The sequence below is a fragment of the Staurois parvus genome, unplaced genomic scaffold (genome assembly GCF_062004578.1).
Source record: "Staurois parvus isolate SC_StPar_1 unplaced genomic scaffold, SC_StPar_1.0 ptg000303l, whole genome shotgun sequence".
NCBI lineage: Eukaryota > Metazoa > Chordata > Amphibia > Anura > Ranidae > Staurois > Staurois parvus.
In genome coordinates, this window is record NW_028318099.1 from 3,456,330 (window position 1) to 3,474,852 (window position 18,523).

Consider the following 18,523-nt stretch of genomic DNA (forward strand, 5'->3'; position numbering starts at 1 on the left):
GCTCTCTAGCTCCCTTGTCTCCTCCCATGCTCATCTCCAGGACTTCTCCAGAGCTTCCCCCATCCTCTGGAACTCTCTACCCTAATTTATCAGACTATCGCCTACTCTGCTCACTTTTAGGCAATCTCTGAAAACCTATCTCTTCAGGGAAGCCTATCCTGCCCTCAGCTAATACTGGAATCTTCTACTCTTCCAACCAATCCATCCCCCACAGTTACTACCTTTTGTACCACTAGCCCCTCCCTCCTAGATTGTAAGCTCCAAAGAAACAGGGCCCTCATAACCCTCTTGTATTGAACTGTATTGTTATTGTATTGTCTCCCGTTATATTGTAAAGCACTGAGCAAACTGTTGGCGCTATATAAATCCTGTATAATAATAATAATAATAAAATAATAATAATAAAATAATAATAAATAAATGAGCTTCTGCAACAACACTTCAGCCTGGGTTCACATATATGTGGTGTGGTATATTGCATGTGATTCGCACAGGAACCGCACTGCATTCCTGTACAAATCACATGCGATTTGTGTGAGGTGCGATTGGAGCCATACATTTTGTATGGCTCTAATCGCACTGCACCCGCACCAAAAATGTTCAGGACCCTTTTTTTGGTCCGCACTACAATTGGATCACATGGGTATTCACATCTATGCGATCCGATTCTGCACATCGCACCACGTTTTGTGGACTGCTTTCTGGGTGTTGTTAACATACACACCTGCAGCGGTTCGCATGAACGAGGTGCGATTCTGATGCGGTGTGGAATTTGCACAGAAAAAGCTGCGGATTCCGCACCGCATCAGTGTGAACCAGGGCTCAAAGTGATCCTAAACTCAATGCACACAAAATGGTATAAATAGTGTTGTACTAACTCATAGCATATGTATATATAAACCTTTTCTGTGCTCAACATATAAATCCTCCAAAAAAAATCCAAAAGAAAATAATTATTAATAAAAGTGGAAGTCCCCTTATGAATAAGTCCAGGAAGTGACGGAATGCGTCAAGGGACGTGATGTCGGACGCTACCAGAGGACTTGAAGTAGCGGAGCGGCCATTTTGAAAGTTGGAAAATCATACCTGGCATTACTGGAAGCTGCTTCGAGATTTGGAGTTATGGGAATAAGGCCTTTTTTTGTTGTTTTTATATAAGAGCAACCAATAAAGTGTTTTTTAATATCTTTAACGGAATTACACTATATGGGTCTGTTCCTCTTTCCTATGTATACTGTAGAGCATTGGTACTATGGAGTACATGCACTGAGGCTTTGAAGGCATCTATGGAAACAATACTGAACATACCCTCTTGCTGGATTAAAGTGTGTTTTAATATTTCTTTGGTTCACGTCTTCTTTGGAGCCATTCGGAGGGCTCGGCAGAAAGATTTTGAATTTTCCTTTTGGTATCTGAATTTTGAGTGACTCTATTATTTATGGTTAGTGACACTGGTCACTAATATTTTTTAATAAGATTGGGACTTTATGGACTTCCACTTTTATAAATAATTATTTTCTTTTGGATTTTTTTGGAGGATTTATATGTTGAGCACAGAAAAAGGTTTATATATACATATATTTACTTTCAAGGGTGAAAGTTAGACCTTTTTAGGCTTATGGGTGTAGATATTATAGATTGGGATACCGTATTTAATTATTTATTTAACTCATAGCATAGGTGAAATTCACAATAATAAATTACATATACTGTATCAAATTAATGTTCAAGTGAAATATAAAGTCCTTGAGCTGAAAAACAATCCTAAAGATGTTAAATGATGTGCTTGAATAAATTGTGCTCCACAACGTCAACTTTTTGCAGTGGAGCACTGGCAGTTGAAGTTGTGGAGCACAATTTATTCAAGCACATCATTTATCGTCTTTAGGACTTTTTTCAGCACAAGGACTTTATATTTTCACTTGGACATTTATTTGATATATGTGATTTATTATTGTGAATTTCACCTATGCTATGAGTTAGCGCAACACTATTTATATGATTTTGGTTGGTGGAGAGTTGCTGGGGTTTTGCTGGGGTTTTAGTTTTGCCTAGGGCAGCACAAGAACTAAATACACCACCAACTAAACCCTCTTATCCTTTCCAGCTAAGGAAGCTGCCAACTTAGCCTCTGTTTGATCTGCAATTACCATAATGATTAGTTATGATGGTTTGACAGCAGAGGCGGCACCCCTGCCCCACTCCACCTCTGCCCCTTGGTTCTCACCTCCAATACCGCCCCCTCCCCCCCCCCCCCACAAAGCTTTGCATGTGATCATGAATTTGGGCTTCCCAGGGTCAGTATTATTGGTGTAGGGAAGGATGGGAGGGCAGGGTCAGTAGTATCGGTGTAGGGAAGGATGGGAGTGTGGGGTCAGTAGTATTGGTGTAGGGAAGGATGGGAGTGCGGGGTCAGTAGTATCAGTGTAGGGAAGGATGGGAGTGTGGGGTCAGTAGTATTGGTGTAGGGAAGGATGGGAGTGCGGGGTCAGTAGTATCGGTGTAGGGAAGGATGGGAGTGCGGGGTCAGTAGTATCGGTGTAGGGAAGGATGGGAGTGCGGGGTCAGTAGTATTGGTGTAGGGAGGGGTGGGAGTGTGGGGTCAGTAGTATCGGTGTAGGGAAGGATGGGAGGTCAGGGTCAGTAGTATCGGTGTAGGGAAGGATGGAAGGTCAGGGTCAGTAGTATCGGTGTAGGGAAGGATGGGAGGTCAGGGTCAGTAGTATCGGTGTATGGAGGATGGGAGTGCGGGGTCAGTAGTATTGGTGTAGGGAGGATGGAAGGTCAGGGTCAGTAGTATCGTGTAGGGAAGGATGGGAGGTCAGGGTCAGTAGTATCAGTGTATGGAGGATGGGAGTGCGGGGTCAGTAGTATTGGTGTATGGAGGATGGGAGTGCAGGGTCAGTAGTATCGGTGTAGGGAGGATGGGAGTGCGGGGTCAGTAGTATTGGTGTAGGAAAGGATGGGAGTGCGGCGTCAGTAGTATCGGTGTAGGGAGGATGGGAGTGCAGGGTCAGTAGTATCGGTGTAGGGAAGGATGGGAGGTAAGGGTCAGTAGTGTTGGCGTAGGGAAGGATGGGAGCGCGGGGTCAGTAGTATCGGTGTATGGAGAATGGGAGTGAGGGGTCAGTAGTATCGGTGTAGGGAGGATGGGAGTGCAGGGTCAGTAGTATCGGTGTAGGGAGGATGGGAGTGTGGGGTCAGTAGTGTCGGTGTAGGGAGGATGGGAGTGCAGGGTCAGTAGTATCGGTGTAGGGAAGGATGGGAGGTAAGGGTCAGTAGTGTTGGCGTAGGGAAGGATGGGAGCGCGGGGTCAGTAGTATCGGTGTATGGAGAATGGGAGTGAGGGGTCAGTAGTATCGGTGTAGGGAGGATGGGAGTGCAGGGTCAGTAGTATCGGTGTAGGGAAGGATGGGAGGTAAGGGTCAGTAGTGTTGGTGTAGGGAAGGATGGGAGCGCGGGGTCAGTAGTATCGGTGTATGGAGAATGGGAGTGAGGGGTCAGTAGTATCGGTGTAGGGAGGATGGGAGTGCAGGGTCAGTAGTATCGGTGTAGGGAAGGATGGGAGGTAAGGGTCAGTAGTGTTGGTGTAGGGAAGGATGGGAGCGCGGGGTCAGTAGTATCGGTGTATGGAGAATGGGAGTGAGGGGTCAGTAGTATCGGTGTAGGGAGGATGGGAGTGCGGGGTCAGTAGTATCGGAGGATGGGAGTGCGGGGTCAGTAGTATCGCTATAGGGAAGGATGGGAGTGAGTAGTGGTGTGTGCGGTGACGTCAGCGGCGCCGGCAGTGTTAGCGCTGTGTAGTGCGGGCGGAGTGTAGTCAGCAGTAGAGGGAGCTCACTCAGTGCTCTCCAGTCTCGGAGTTGGATGTCAGTCTCGCCGTCCCATCTAGCGGTTCCCAGCGCTTTCCCCGTGTATGATCGGCCCCTGGAAGAGCTGAGCGCGGCGTACTCCTCCACCATGGCCGCCCAGGGTGATTCCATGAGCGGATACATGACCCAGTCGGACCCCGGCTCCAACAGCGAGCGGAGCACAGACTCCCCGCTACCCGGCTCCGAGGACGACTCTCCCGGCCCGGCCGCCCCCCACGACCCGGAGTGGGGAGAGGAGAGATTCCGGGTGGATCGGAAGAAGTTGGAGACTATGCTGCAAGGTAAGGAGAACTTTCCCCGAACAATGCGGACTGAGCCCACACCAGGCTCGCCGGTCCCATCCGTGACTCATCCTCATTGCTGGACTCACACAATGCAGATCCGCTACTTCTCCCCATCCATCCCTCTGTGATTCACTGCCCGGGGCCCAGGAAGGCTGCTGCCCATAGCAACCACTAAAGGGAAGCTGCTGCCCATAGCAACAACTAAAGGGAAGACTGCTGTCCATAGCAACCACTAAAGGGAAGCTGCTGCCCATAGCAACCACTAAAGGGAAGACTGCTGCCCATAGCAACCACTAAAGGGAAGACTGCTGCCCATAGCAACCACTAAAGGGAAGACTGCTGCCCATAGCAACCACTAACTGGAAGCTGCTGCCCATAGCAACCACTAACTGGAAGCTGCTGCCCATAGCAACCACTAACTGGAAGACTGCTGCCCATAGCAACATCTATTTCCAATGATGGCTGTGTTCAGCATCCTCCCTTGTGTCCCAGGTGTTATAAATGAACCATCTCTTATTGGATAATTACATTGTTTTCTGGATGTTTCTTGTCTTTGTTTATTCTGTGTTCTGTTCTCTTGTAAACTGCCAGAAAAAGATTATTGTTACAAAACTCTTCGGATGGGATTGTAGTGCAGCCCACTGCTCACCATGTGCAATTATTGCAGCATCCTCACTGCCCTGACACTGCAACATTCATTCACTTAGCATTTAGATACATAGGCGTGTAACAAGGTGATACTGCTTGGGAGCAAAAGTATCTTGGATGTATGGTAGTGGTCCCCAGATTGCTGCCCCTGGGCCAGATAAGACCCTTTGATTTCCTATAATTCACCTTTTGGGGAGGTATGAATACCATATGGGAGCAACAGTGGGGCACTATTCCTCCCGCTGATACCACTGATGGGGCGCTATACCTCCTCCCGCCAACTCCCCCAGAAGATGGGGCGCTATACCTCCTCCCGCCAACTCCCACCAAAGATGGGGCGCTATGCCTCCTCCCACCAACTCCCCCCAAAGATGGGGCGCTATGCCTCCTCCCGCCAACTCCCCCCAAAGATGGGGCGCTATGCCTCCTCCCGCCAACTCCCCCCAAAGATGGGGCGCTATGCCTCCTCCCGCCAACTCCCCCCAAAGATGGGGCGCTATGCCTCCTCCCGCCAACTCCCCCCAAAGATGGGGCGCTATGCCTCCTCCCGCCAACTCCCCCCAAAGATGGGGCGCTATGCCTCCTCCCGCCAACTCCCCCCAAAGATGGGGCGCTATGCCTCCTCCCGCCAACTCCCCCCAAAGATGGGGCGCTATGCCTCCTCCCGCCAACTCCCCCCAAAGATGGGGCGCTATGCCTCCTCCCGCCAACTCCCCCCAAAGATGGGGCGCTATGCCTCCTCCCGCCAACTCCCCCCAAAGATGGGGCGCTATGCCTCCTCCCGCCAACTCCCCCCAAAGATGGGGCGCTATACCTCCTCCCGCCAACTCCCCCCAAAGATGGGGCGCTATACCTCCTCCCGCCAACTCCCCCCAAAGATGGGGCGCTATACCTCCTCCCGCCAACTCCCCCCAAAGATGGGGCGCTATACCTCCTCCCGCCAGCTCCCCCCAAAGATGGGGCGCTATACCTCCTCCCGCCAGCTCCCCCCAAAGATGGGGCGCTATACCTCCTCCCGCCAGCTCCCCCCAAAGATGGGGCGCTATACCTCCTCCCGCCAACTCCCCCCAAAGATGGGGCGCTATACCTCCTCCCGCCAACTCCCCCCAAAGATGGGGCGCTATACCTCCTCCCGCCAACTCCCCCCAAAGATGGGGCGCTATACCTCCTCCCGCCAACTCCCCCCAAAGATGGGGCGCTATACCTCCTCCCGCCAACTCCCCCCAAAGATGGGGCGCTATACCTCCTCCCGCCAACTCCCCCCAAAGATGGGGCGCTATACCTCCTCCCGCCAACTCCCCCCAAAGATGGGGGGGTATACCTCCTCCCGCCAACTCCCCCCAAAGATGGGGCGCTATACATCCTCCCGCCAACTCCCCCCAGTGATGGGGCGCTATACATCCTCCCGCCAACTCCCCCCAATGATTGGGCGCTAAATCTCCTCCCGCCAACTCCCCCCAATGATTGGGCGCTAAATCTCCTCCCGCCAACTCCCCCCAATGATTGGGCGCTAAATCTCCTCCCGCCAACTCCCCCCAATGATTGGGCGCTAAATCTCCTCCCGCCAACTCCCCCCAATGATTGGGCGCTAAATCTCCTCCCGCCAACTCCCCCCAATGATGGGGAGCTAAATCTTCTCCCGCCAACTCCCCCCAATGATGGGGCGCTAAATTTCCTCCCGCCAACTCCCCCCAATGATGGGGCGCTATACATCCTCCCGCCAACCCCCTTAATGCTGGGGCACAGGGGTGGACTGACCACTTGGAAACTCGGGCACTGCCCGAGGACCCGGGGTCAGTAGGGGGCCCCATGAGATGCCCCTGGTACCTTTTTTCATAGACTTTTTTGAGTGTGGGCAAGGACACAGGGGCCCCATGATCCCCTATTGCCCGGGGGCCCCAATGAGTTGTCAGTCCGCCTCTGGTGGGGCACTGTACCTTCTTCTGCCAATCCCCCAATGATGTGCCCCTACCTCCTTCCACCAACCCCCTTAACGATGGCGTATTATACCTCCTCCTTCCAACCCCCCCAGTGGTGGGGCACTATATCTCCTCTTGTTGACCCCCAGTGATGGGGCAATGTACCTCCCCCCACCAACCCCCCAAATTATGGGGCAATGTACCCACCCAATGATGGGACAATATACCTCCTCTTGCCAACCCCCCACCCCAATGATGGGGCACTGACACTGGACATCTTCATCTCCCTGGCCTCAGCCTGGCCCCCATAAGGTCTGAACTGGTCCGTTTTGTTTAGGAAGTTTGGGAACTCCTAATGTATATTGTCATCAGAAAAACAAAAGTGAAAACTGGACAATAAACAGGAAATGAAAGGGTTTCTGCTGGATATCTGATTGCATTTTGTTTATATATATATATATATATATACAGTAGTAATGTTGCTTTAAAATATGACACTATAAATTACAACAGTTTTCTCCTGTTATGTACACAAAGGGTTGTTTGTTACAGTATTTGCAGATCATTTGTTACTTTCTTGTTACAATATTGGCCTCAGTTGAGGTTTTTTTTTTTTGCATCATATTTCTTGCCGGGAAGCCCAGTCCTGAAGATTCTCCAGATCAGGATTGGTAGTAAATAAGAACTGAACAGTGAACTTTTAATTAGACCAGACTCCACCTCCCTGGGTGGTACACTGAATTTATTTTGGCTAATTGTCATTGTGAAGTATCTGTAGATATCTGTCAGCCTCTTGATGGTGGATAATAAAAATAGGAAATCCTTGTTTACTTGAGTATGTGGCCCTGTTCACAATGGCGTTCGAGGCTCATTTTTGGCACTCCTGAAATGCCTAGCAAAGCAGCCTTCAATGGACAATATGGACAGCGGACAGATCTGTTCACATTAGAAAAACCTGTCGTGTTTGCTTTTCTTTGTGGCAAAAATGAAGCTACATGTCAAGTGTGGGAGGAGGTGGAGCTAGTCAATGCCTTCCATTCAAGTCTATGGTAAAACGCCTGTAGTGTTTACCGTGCGTTTTCACAAGTGTTTATCAAATATTGGTGGGGTAGAAAAAAAAACTTCCCCTTAAGGGCCAGTTTTGCTGCCTATTTATTTGAATGGGTTGCAGATTGCATCAAAACGCACAAAAAGTAGTTGTGCATTGCTCTTGGACAGTGTGATGCACCAAATCACATACATATGTTTATCTCCTGAAAAATGATGTGTGGTGGAAAGTTACTTATATATGGAGGTGATTCGTTATGCAATTCTGACACAGCAGTGTAGCAGTTTGTATATGGGTGGTAAAGGGCCAATTCTGAACATGGTGTTAGAAGACATGCGTTCAGTTCCCTCAAAGTGCATAATGTGCTTTTAATGTGTTGATTTAAAATGTAATGCAATGCTGTTTCCATGCATTTTTCTTGCTGCAGGCACATGGAAACATGAACATGTGACTTAAAAAACACATTGCTTCAAGCATTTTTGGTGCATTTTCCAATGTATTGCCATTGACTATAATGTAATGTGCCATTTTACCAAAACGCATCAAGTCTTGCTTGATGATCAGTGCAGCACACAGGATTTCTCAAAAACACAACACCCTGATGTGAAAAACTTCATAGAGTATAATGGTAACTATTTTTCATGTTCTGTTCTTTCTGTGATCCTGTGTTGTATCTCTGCAATGGGGTGAATGGGCCCTTAATTATCACACTGGATATGTTCACAGAAAGCTTGGACCTTTTATTAGGAGGAAAAGAAAATATGAATTTCCCATCTATAATTATCTCTGCTTGGCTTATGGGAAGTTCTTGTTGAATTGAAAAGAAAAGAATCTTCTGATGATCTGATTGCCCCAGTATGTTTACATTGGGTCAGCAGCATGCATGTAAAGCTGGCCATTTTCAGTAGGATCTGGTTGCAATCTTGTGTCTATGGGTCTCCACAGACTGTCCTTGGCAGCAGTTGTCACCAGGGGTAATAAAAAATGGACAGGTTAGAAAACATTGTTTGATTGCTATTGCTTTAGTCAGTGCTTGTGGTATATATACCTTTTTATACCCCTTTTCATAGGTAAAAACAGGAATGCTTGGCTGATCATCTTGTTAATGGAACCGCAATGCGAATTTAGTCCTTAAAGTGAAACTACACGGCATCTGAGCTGCACAAACCAGTAACAATATTTAATTCATTTTTAATATTCAAAGCAAACTTCCCCATCTATCCATGTCTCCATGCTCTATTTTCCTGAGAAATCACTTTGAAAAACACCCCTCTAGCATTTTTGGCTACGACCATCTTAAGTAAGAACAGATTAATTCACTATCTGGAATCCATCTGCCCTTAGCTCTGGCATGCAGACAAGAGGGTGTGCTTAGCTGAGATAGCCCCTCCTGAAGACTCCTGGGATGTATGACATAATTTGCGTAGGCATGGAAACCAGGAAGTAACTGAAGACATGTAAAAAAAAAAAAGTTTTTAAACATGTAAATATATACACTATATTGCCAGAAGTATTGGGCCAGCCCTCCAAATCATTGGATTCAGGTGTTCCAATCACCTCCATGGCCACAGGTGTATAAAATCAAGCACCTAGGCATGCAGACTGCTTCTACAAACATTTGTAAAAGAATGGGTCGCTCTCAGGAGCTCAGTGAATTCAAGTGCTGTACCGTGATAGGTTGCCACCTGTGCAATAAGTCTATCCGTGAAATTTCCTTGCTACTAAATATTCCACAGTCAACTGTTAGTGGTATTATAACAAAGTGGAAGTAACTGCGAACAACAGCAACTCAGCCATGAAGTGGTAGGCTAGATAAAATGACAGAGTGGAGTCAGCGCATGCTGAAGCGTACAGTGCGCATAAGTCACCATCTCTCTGCAAAGTCAATAGCTAAAGATCTCCAAACTTCATGTGGCCTTCAGATTAGCACAACAGTAGTGCGTAGAGAGCTTCATGGAATGGGTTTCCATGGTCGAGCAGCTGCATCCAAACCTTACATCTCCAAGTGCAATGCAAAACGTCAGATGCAGTGGTGTAAAGCAGGCTGCCACTGGACTCTAGAGCAGTGGAGATGTTTTCTGGAGTGACAAATCACACTTCTCTGTCTGGCAATCGGATGGACGTGTCTGCGTTTGGCGGTTGCCAGGAGAACTGTACTTGTCTTACTGCATTGTGCCAAGTGTGAAGTTTGGTGGAGGGGGGATTATGGTGTGGGGTTGTTTTTCAGGGGTTGTTCTTGGCCCCTTAGTTCCAGTGAAGGGAACTCTTAAGGCTTCAGCATACCAAGACATTTTGGACAATTTCATGCTCCCAACATTGTGGGAACAGTTTGGGGATGTCTCCTTCCTGTTCCAACATGACTGTGCAGCAGTGCACAAAGCAAGGTCTATAAAGACATGGAGGAACTTGCCTGGCCTGCACAGAGTCCTGTCCTCAACCCAATAGACGAGAGAGACTACGATCTAGGTCTTCTGGATCGACGTCCGTGACTGACCTTACAAAATGCGCTTCTGGAAGAATGGTCAAACATTGCCATAGACACACTCCTAAACCTTGTGGACAGTCTATCCAGAAGAGGTGAAGCAAAGGGTGGGCCAACTCAAATGTGAACCCTACAGACTAAGACGCCATTAAAGTTCATGTGCGTATAAAGGCAGGCGTCCCAATACTTTTGGCAATATAGTATACTTTCCTTTCTTTGTACTATTATTAGCAGCATAAGGATTCAAAATAGTCAGTGTTGATTGAGAAAAAGAGCTTATGTCATGTCTGCACATCTGACTGATCTTTATGGTACTAATTTAAAATATAACTTGATATTCAGCGTGAAATTAAATAACATCATATTAACGTGATATTAAAGGTTCCTTTTAAAAAATAAACATGTCATACTTACCTGCTCTGTGCAAAATCATTCTCTATTTCTTGGGTCCCCTGCCGGTACTCCTGGCTGTTCCCCCTTGACCAAGGGCCCCAGTAGCAAGCCTCTTGCTATGGAGTCATGGTGCATGTTTGCTCCTGAGCCCTGCTTTATGCATCCAAAAGACCAATAGATCCGTGGCTTGGCTTCGTCCCTGCTCTCTCCTCATTGGCTCACTGACTGTAATTGACAACAGTGGGAACCAATGGTCCCCCATGCTATTTCTTAGCAAATGAGGAAAGAGATACACGGGACAGTTGAGGCTCCCGTACACATCATTGGAGTTAGAGGGGGCTCAAGTAAGTATTAGGGGGGCCTGTGGGGGGAGCAGCACACAAGAGTTTTTACCTTTGTGCATGAAGGCAAAAAAAAACTTCAGACTTTAAAGCAATTTTTTTCTTCAATTTGTATAGAGTGGTGAGGGGTTAGGATGTCTAATGATGATTAGTGAGAAATTGGAATGTCCCAAATTTTGAGCTGTCTCCAGAACAGCAATAGAGGGGAAATCCTCCAATATGGACCCCATTACAGGTGACAAACAGGGATTTCCCTCACTTTCTGTGGTGGCTATGGGACAGGAAGTAAAATCTCCCCAGTGGGACACAGATGGCAAAAATACACCTGATGGGAATTATAATCCTCCCAAAATTGAAAAAGAAAGTTTTAGCTTTAGTTCTATTTTAATAATGCTAATTGAATTGGGCTTCTTGTATGAGTGTGACTTAATGAATTGTGCCGCTCATTACAACCGGTAAAAATCTGCTGGTTATATTTTTAGTTCAGGCTTGCAAGTGGAAAACCTTAAAATTCATCTTTCAGACACATCCCTTGAAGCCCATATAGTTGTTATACCAAGGCCTATTCCTTAGGGGACATATAGAGATTTTCGCTGATGCTTGCATTCTTTCTTGATTCCTCTATGGACTGCAGAGTGGAAAGCCTACAGCTGAACTGCACCGTCCACTTGTGGCTTTTTCAGACAGTTATTTGAAAGACATAAGGACTGTGGTTTGTTTATCCTGCGAGGAAGCTCGGGCAGTTTTCCCTTAGGATCCCGAGGATTCCAGTCAGCCTGAGACCTTTAGCCCAGTGCCAGAAGAACATCGCTTTGTGTTTTTACAGGATTACAGTTTCGTAAGGAATGTTTTAATTCCAAAGTACTCCAACACCTTGTGATCTGCTGATCATGTACGACATATGAAAAATAAAATCAGACTTCCCCTTATCCTCATATACATGATAACAGATAAGGTCAATGAAAACAATTGTTCAACATGTGTTTAAAGTGCAAATTAAACCCCAACATCCCTAGAAGTAATGAAAGAAGTAGTACAGGCTTTACCTATGTTGCAGACAGTGTTTATCTGACCTCTGTGTTTCTGATACTATCAGATGTATTCTTCAAATTTCACTTGCATTGAAAAGATTGCGTACTGGCATCCACATAGGATCCTTTGTGAGCACCATAGGCATGTGCACAGAGTGTGCTGGATGTGCTTGGGCACACCCTAATCGCCCCAAGCGCATTAGCATTATCGTTGTGTGGCAGGAAGAAGGGAAAGATTTTGCTCTTACTGCCTCTGCCATAAGAAGTGCTTACGCACTTCTAATTCCCTGTGCTGGCAGAGAGATCAATCGGGCCATACATATGTAGCCACACACGCGTGTTTGAGCTTTAGGGTGCACACCTATGGTGAACACTGTTATATCTGTAAGACTGTACAGCTACATTCAGGCCCGCGATTAGCATACCCTGCAAACTCTGGCAGCAATAATCTGTAGATGCCTGTGGCTTGATTGACAGGTGTCTGCAAAGGGCTACAGCATAAAATGCATTTGCAGGCTGATGGTAGCTGAAGTTTTCTGTGATTGTTCGCAACTGGGGACATGTGATCCTTGTTGGATGCACTCTGTGAGCAGCCAAACATCATCACAGCAGGGAATTGCTGGCTGTGTGAACACTCAGGAACAGCTGTGGCCCCTGTCAGCCTGTCATTGCATTGGCTGAGCTCTTTGCATGTTTGTCAGCAGGAATCCACAGATTATTGCCACTGGAGTTTGCTGCAGGGTGTGGTAATCGCCTGTGTGAATATAGCCAACCTCAGACAAAACTTTGCTGGTGGACATGTGTAACAGAACATGTGACCACACATTAATGAATGCTCTGTCAGTATTTATTACAGGTACTTATATAGCGCCATCAATTTACGCAGCGCTTTACATATATATTGTACATTCACATCAGTCCCTAACCTTCAACCGTCGTATAATCTAAGGTGCCTGACTCACATACATACATATACTAGGACCAATTTAGACAGGAGCCAATTAACCTACCAGCATATATTTGGAGTGTGGGAGGAATCCGGAGTACCCAGAGGAAACCCACGCAGGCACAGGGAGAACATGCAAACTCCAGGCAGGTGGTGTCATGGTTGGGATTCAAACCAACTACCCTAGTACTGCCAGGCGGATGTGCTAAACATTTAGCCACTGTGCTGCCCAGTAATGCTACTTGCATCTATCTTAGGGCACTCTTGTACATTAGATAACCCATTTAAATAAATGGTCTGTCATGACAGTGCAAGTTAACACACCACAATAGTGTGAATGGACCTTGAGGCTTGGTTCACACCTCCTTTATTTTGCAATGCATTTTCAGTTTTGCAGACATATACTACAGCCCATTTAACATGATTTCCTGTGGGTTACGTTTACATCTGTGTGTTTTCAACCGGTGCATTTTTTGGAAAGGGTCAGGGACTTTTTTTGCCCACAGCAGGTTGTGTTTTTGGTTCCATAGTCTTCAATGGAATCACATTAAAAATGCAATACTTGTGTTTTTTTTTATGTGTTTCCACTTTGTTTTTATTTTTCTCCTGCACAACAACAAACCCCATCCAAGAATGCAAAACTCATCAAAAAGTATAAAAAAAAACAAAGAGCATTGGGAAAACTCATCAACCTGTAAAAGCCTTACACTTTGTGTTGTCAATTAACATGAGACTTCTGAGTAACATTTCACTTTGGTTTGGAAGACCATTTTAATATAGTTTACCTATACACTAGAACACTACAAGGGACAGATGTATCTCTTTGTGGCATTATTGGACTTGAAATCATCTGTGAATGGGGAAAAGTGCAGTTTCTTATAATCACAATCCCACCGCAAAGGCAAATTTTCACACTTCCATGAGTTGGGCTTTAAATCCGAACTCCAGTCCAGATTTTTTTCAAAATGAATGGCACCAGAAATTTGCACATTGCATTACAACATAAATAGCAGGCAGTACAGTTACAATACAATTCAAGACAAGAGGATGAGAAGGGCTTCACTCTTCAGCATGAGGATTCAGGTAAGTATTGGGAGGGGGGGAGGGGGCAAAACTGTGCATTAAGGTAAAAAATGTTTAGTCTTTAGAACCACTTTAAAGCTGAACTGCACTGCATCTGAGCGCCACAAACCAAAATTGCTATTTATTTTATTTTTAATATTCAAAGCAAACTCCCCCATCTATCCATGTCTCCATGCTTTATTTTGCTGAGAAATCACTTAAAAAAAAAAAAAAAAAAAAAAAAAACCCGAGCATGGCCGTAAGGGCATCTTGAGTTTTTCTCATTTTTTACCTGGAATCCATCTACCCTTAGCTCAAGCATGCAGGCAGCAGGGTGTGCATAGTGGAGAAAGCCTCTCCTACTCTCCTGAAGACTCCTCAGATGTATGACATCATGTGCCTAGTCCAGAAACCAGGAAATAACTGAAGAAATGTAAAAAAAAAGACATTTAAAACAAGTGAATACAATATACTTTCCTATCTATTTACTAATGCGAGAAGCATAGGAAAAAATGGTCACTGTTGACTATGAGAGTTTAGGTTCCCCTTTTAATGTATATTTAATGACCATCAAAGAAAACAGGCAGGGAAAATTTCTCAGTAGATACAAAGGAAGTATTTTACCCCCAAATAAAAACCCCAAAGCTTCAGTCTGAGTTGGGCTTTATGGTCTGGTACCCTAACATTGTAGGCAAAGTATTGTCTTTCTTAGTGTTGAATGAGATTTCAGTATTGATCATGGTATATTCATTAATTGATTGTGTCCATGCATGCATAGACTGTAATCAGCAATTTTTGGCTGGAAAAAGCCCCCAGAACTAGTTGGTTTCTAGAGGAGTTTTAACACTGGTAAACGCGGTAAACCAGTGTTTTCGGGGAAGGGGGGGGGGTTTAACCAAATGTGTTTTTTTTTGTATAACAAAAAAAAAACCCCAATGCTAAACGCTAATGCAAAAACTCTAAAAAATGCGTTTTTAACATGACTTTATACAGCTAATCCTACTGGCGTTTATAAAATGCCCAATGTGCATGAGGACCTAAAATAGCTGTAAAACAACCTATTTGGTTTAAGTCCTCATGCACACTGGGCATTTTAAAAATGTCAGTAGCGTTCGCTATATAAATCACATTAAATACTCAAGTTTTTTAGCATTTTTTCTTTAGCATTTTGATGCATTTAACTGTGTTTTTTCACGTTAGCATTTTTTAGCATGTTACAAAAAAAATTTGGCTAAAGAAAGCTCAAAAACGCTGGTTTGCGGCATTTTACCACGTTTTACCCTGTTTTACCCTGTTTTTAGCTGTGTTAGGCTTCATGTACACAAGCCTACTCTGACCGCCAGCCCCTGGTAAATACAAAACAAGGTAAAAATGCGGCAACCACGCTACTGCATTTTTGCTGCGTTTTTACCGCATTTTGTGTTTTCCCATGGTTGGCGGCCAGAACGTTCCTATCCTGAATGCAATTCTTTCACGTTCAGGAGAGAGAGGTTTAGCCTCAACTAAATGTAGCATCTCTAAAACTCTGTTAAAAGCCTATGTGTACATGGTCACTAAGTCCTCATGCACATTGGACATTTTTTACAGCTGCTGTTTTTGGCTTTTGACGTTTTTTCTACAGCTAGTAAACCCCCCAGCATGTTATCCTATGTGTCCATGCACACATAGACTGTAATCAGCATTTTTTTGTCAGGGACATTTTTTGGCTGGAACAAAAACCCCAGAACTAGTGGGTTTCTAGAAGAGTTTTTTTTAGCTGTAAAAACGCGGCAAACCAGCGGTCTTGGATTTTATTTACTTATTTATTTTTTTTACTAAAATCTTTTTTTGTAAAAAAAACTCTAAAAAACGCGGCAAAACGCTGAAAAATTTGAAAAACTCACTTTTTTAATGTGACTTTACACAGCTAACGTTACCAGCATTATTAAAACGCCCCGTGTGCATGGAGCCTTAAGACTCCAAATCTGAACGGCCAAAGTCTCCGTAACATCACTTACAAAACACAGAACATCTGCTTTCTAGTTAGGTCCTTGGAGCTCGCTCACGGAAAGAATGTAGACACAGTTTCAAAACTCGGCTCAGCAGATGGGTAAGAGAAGGGGACTCTTATAAAAACTATTATCCTGTGTGTTGTAGTGGAAGTTAAAAGAGCGGGCAGACTTCTCGGTGGTAGATAGAATTGAAGTGTACAGCTTGGCACGCAGTCTGGGGCTTTCTAAAGGAAGAGTTGTTGAGTGAATCATTTTGACTATAGTGTGTGATTTGAGGCTGGAAAAGGGATGAATAATCTTCTGCAGGCCGCCAAGGTCTGGAAGGAAAATCTCCCGTATTCTGAGCTGAAGAACTTCCTGTATTGCGACCTCCTCAACTCTCTTCCAAGCTTCATATTAGTTCAAGCAGCGTGTGCAGCGGATGTTGTTGACATATTCCATGGCGCTGTTAGACTATTAGCACTTCCAACGGTTTTTGCTGAATGTCTCATTACTACTCTTTAAATAGTCTGTAGCCGCAGCTGTCAGATAAGTCCACTCATTTTATGGTTCTGTCTGATGTAATTGTGCTTAAATAAACCCTAAATGTAACTTACACGGCAACGTAAAACAATTCACTGCACATCCAGCACCAAGGATGTTTATGCTTTTTATCTTACTCAAATCATGTAGACTTAAGCTGGCCATGCACATATAGATTTTAGTTTCAAAAATATTAATTTGATTTTCTAATAGTGGGGTCAGATCGATGTTTGTTTGTTTTCGACCGCAGTGATGGGAAAATTCGAAGGGGCAGGAAGGAAAACTTTTTTCGATCAAACAAATTTTCGGCCAGTATATGTAGCTATCGTTCAGAAATTACATTCATTTTAAAGTCGAATATTAAAAGCAAAAGACAATTTTCGAACAACCTTCGTCCATTCATCGGATGTTTAAAGAATTTTCGTACGACTTTTCTTACAAATATTCTCGGCCGAAAATCTACACGTGTATGGCCAGTTTTACAAATACATTATTTCAGAGCTGGTATGAGCAGACCAACAAGACAATGAGCATAGATTTTCTTTTACATATATTAAGAGCTTTTTTTTTTTTTCTTCATGACTTGGTGATCCTTCCAGTAACACACTTCCTGTCCTAGGGTGACAACCCTCACTCACTGTATTGTGTCTATGGAGGATAAGCATTGTCAGCCTAGACTGCTCTCCTCCTGATTTGGAGTGCAAACACCACCTCCTCTTCTCATCTCCCCTTTTTTTACATAAGGGGAAGGGTGGGGGTTAGTTCAGAACATAAGTGAGAAAACTGACAACATGGTTGGAAATTTCACTTCAGTGCACAGAAAGATAGAAAAACACTGCATTTCTGGCGGGATCAAAGGGTATTTTTTGCACTTGCAGAAACAAGGGGCGGACTCTGCTTATCTCTGTTTTGCTCAGCAGGGGACCTATCAGCTGTTTCCCCGCTGAGCAGGGAGGATGACGGGTCCATGTCTGAAGAGCAGACATAGCCGACTCTGCTGTATGGGCGGCCGGGTGTAAACGGACCAGCTGCCCATCTACACTCAGCAGCCAGACGGTCAGAGAGCAGATCCTCTTCCTTTTTGTTTTTGCTGGATCAGATTGGAGGTAGGCTGGTATAAACAGACACAAGTCCATCACCTGCCACTCCATAGAGGAGAATGGAGAGTCCACTTAAAAAACAGACAGGCAGACCACTTATGTAAAGGGGCCTAATGTAGCCACCGCATCCTAAGGTAATGTTGCAATCTATTGTATATCTGAGCTTGGGTTTTAATGTACAATTCCTTGAAAAAGTACTCATACCCCTTGAAGTTTTCCAGAATTTGTCATGTTACAACCAAAAAGTAAATGTATTTTATTGGGATTTAATGTGATAGACCAATACAAAGTGGGACATAACTGTGACGTGGAAGGAAAATGATAAATGGTATTCAACAAGTCTTACAAATAAGTATGTGAAAAGTGTGGCATGCATTTGTATTCAGCCCCCCCGAGTCAATACTTTGTAGAACCACCTTTCGCTGCATTTTCAGCTGCAGGTCTTTTTGGGGATGTCTCTACCAGCTTTGCACATCTAGAGAGTGACATTTTTGGCCATTCTTCTTTGCAAAATAGCTCAAGTCCTGTCAGATTGGATGGAGAGAGTCTGTGAACAGCAAATTTAAAGTTTTGCCACAGATTCTCAATTGGATTTAGGTCTGGATTTTGACTGGGCCATTCTAACACATGAATATACTTTGATCTAAATCATTCCATTGACACTGTGGCTTATGTTTAGGGTCGTAGTCTTGCTGGAAGGTGAACATCCACCCCAGTCTCAAGTCTTTTGCAGAGTAACAGGTTTTCTTCTAAGATTGCCTTGTATTTGGCTCCATCCATTTTCCCATCAACTCTGACAAGCTTCCCTGTCCCTGCTGAAAAAAAGCATCCCCACAACATAATGCTGCCACCACCATGTTTCACAGTGGGGATGGTGTGTTTAG

The 18,523-nt window shown here is 45.0% G+C and overlaps 1 protein-coding gene across 4 annotated transcripts in view; it reads left to right on the forward strand.

Moving 5' to 3' along the window:
• The first annotated feature begins 3,820 nt into the window (after positions 1-3,820).
• The window catches only part of BICC1 (BicC family RNA binding protein 1), a 333,531-nt gene continuing 318,828 nt past the window's right edge, over positions 3,821-18,523 (forward strand). For all 4 annotated transcript variants that reach the window (XM_089683147.1, XM_089683149.1, XM_089683150.1 and 1 more), the window contains exon 1: positions 3,821-4,153. In XM_089683147.1, coding sequence (XP_089539273.1) covers positions 3,868-4,153 — 286 coding nt within the window. In that variant the 5' untranslated portion in view covers positions 3,821-3,867. The remainder of the gene's footprint in view (positions 4,154-18,523) is intronic.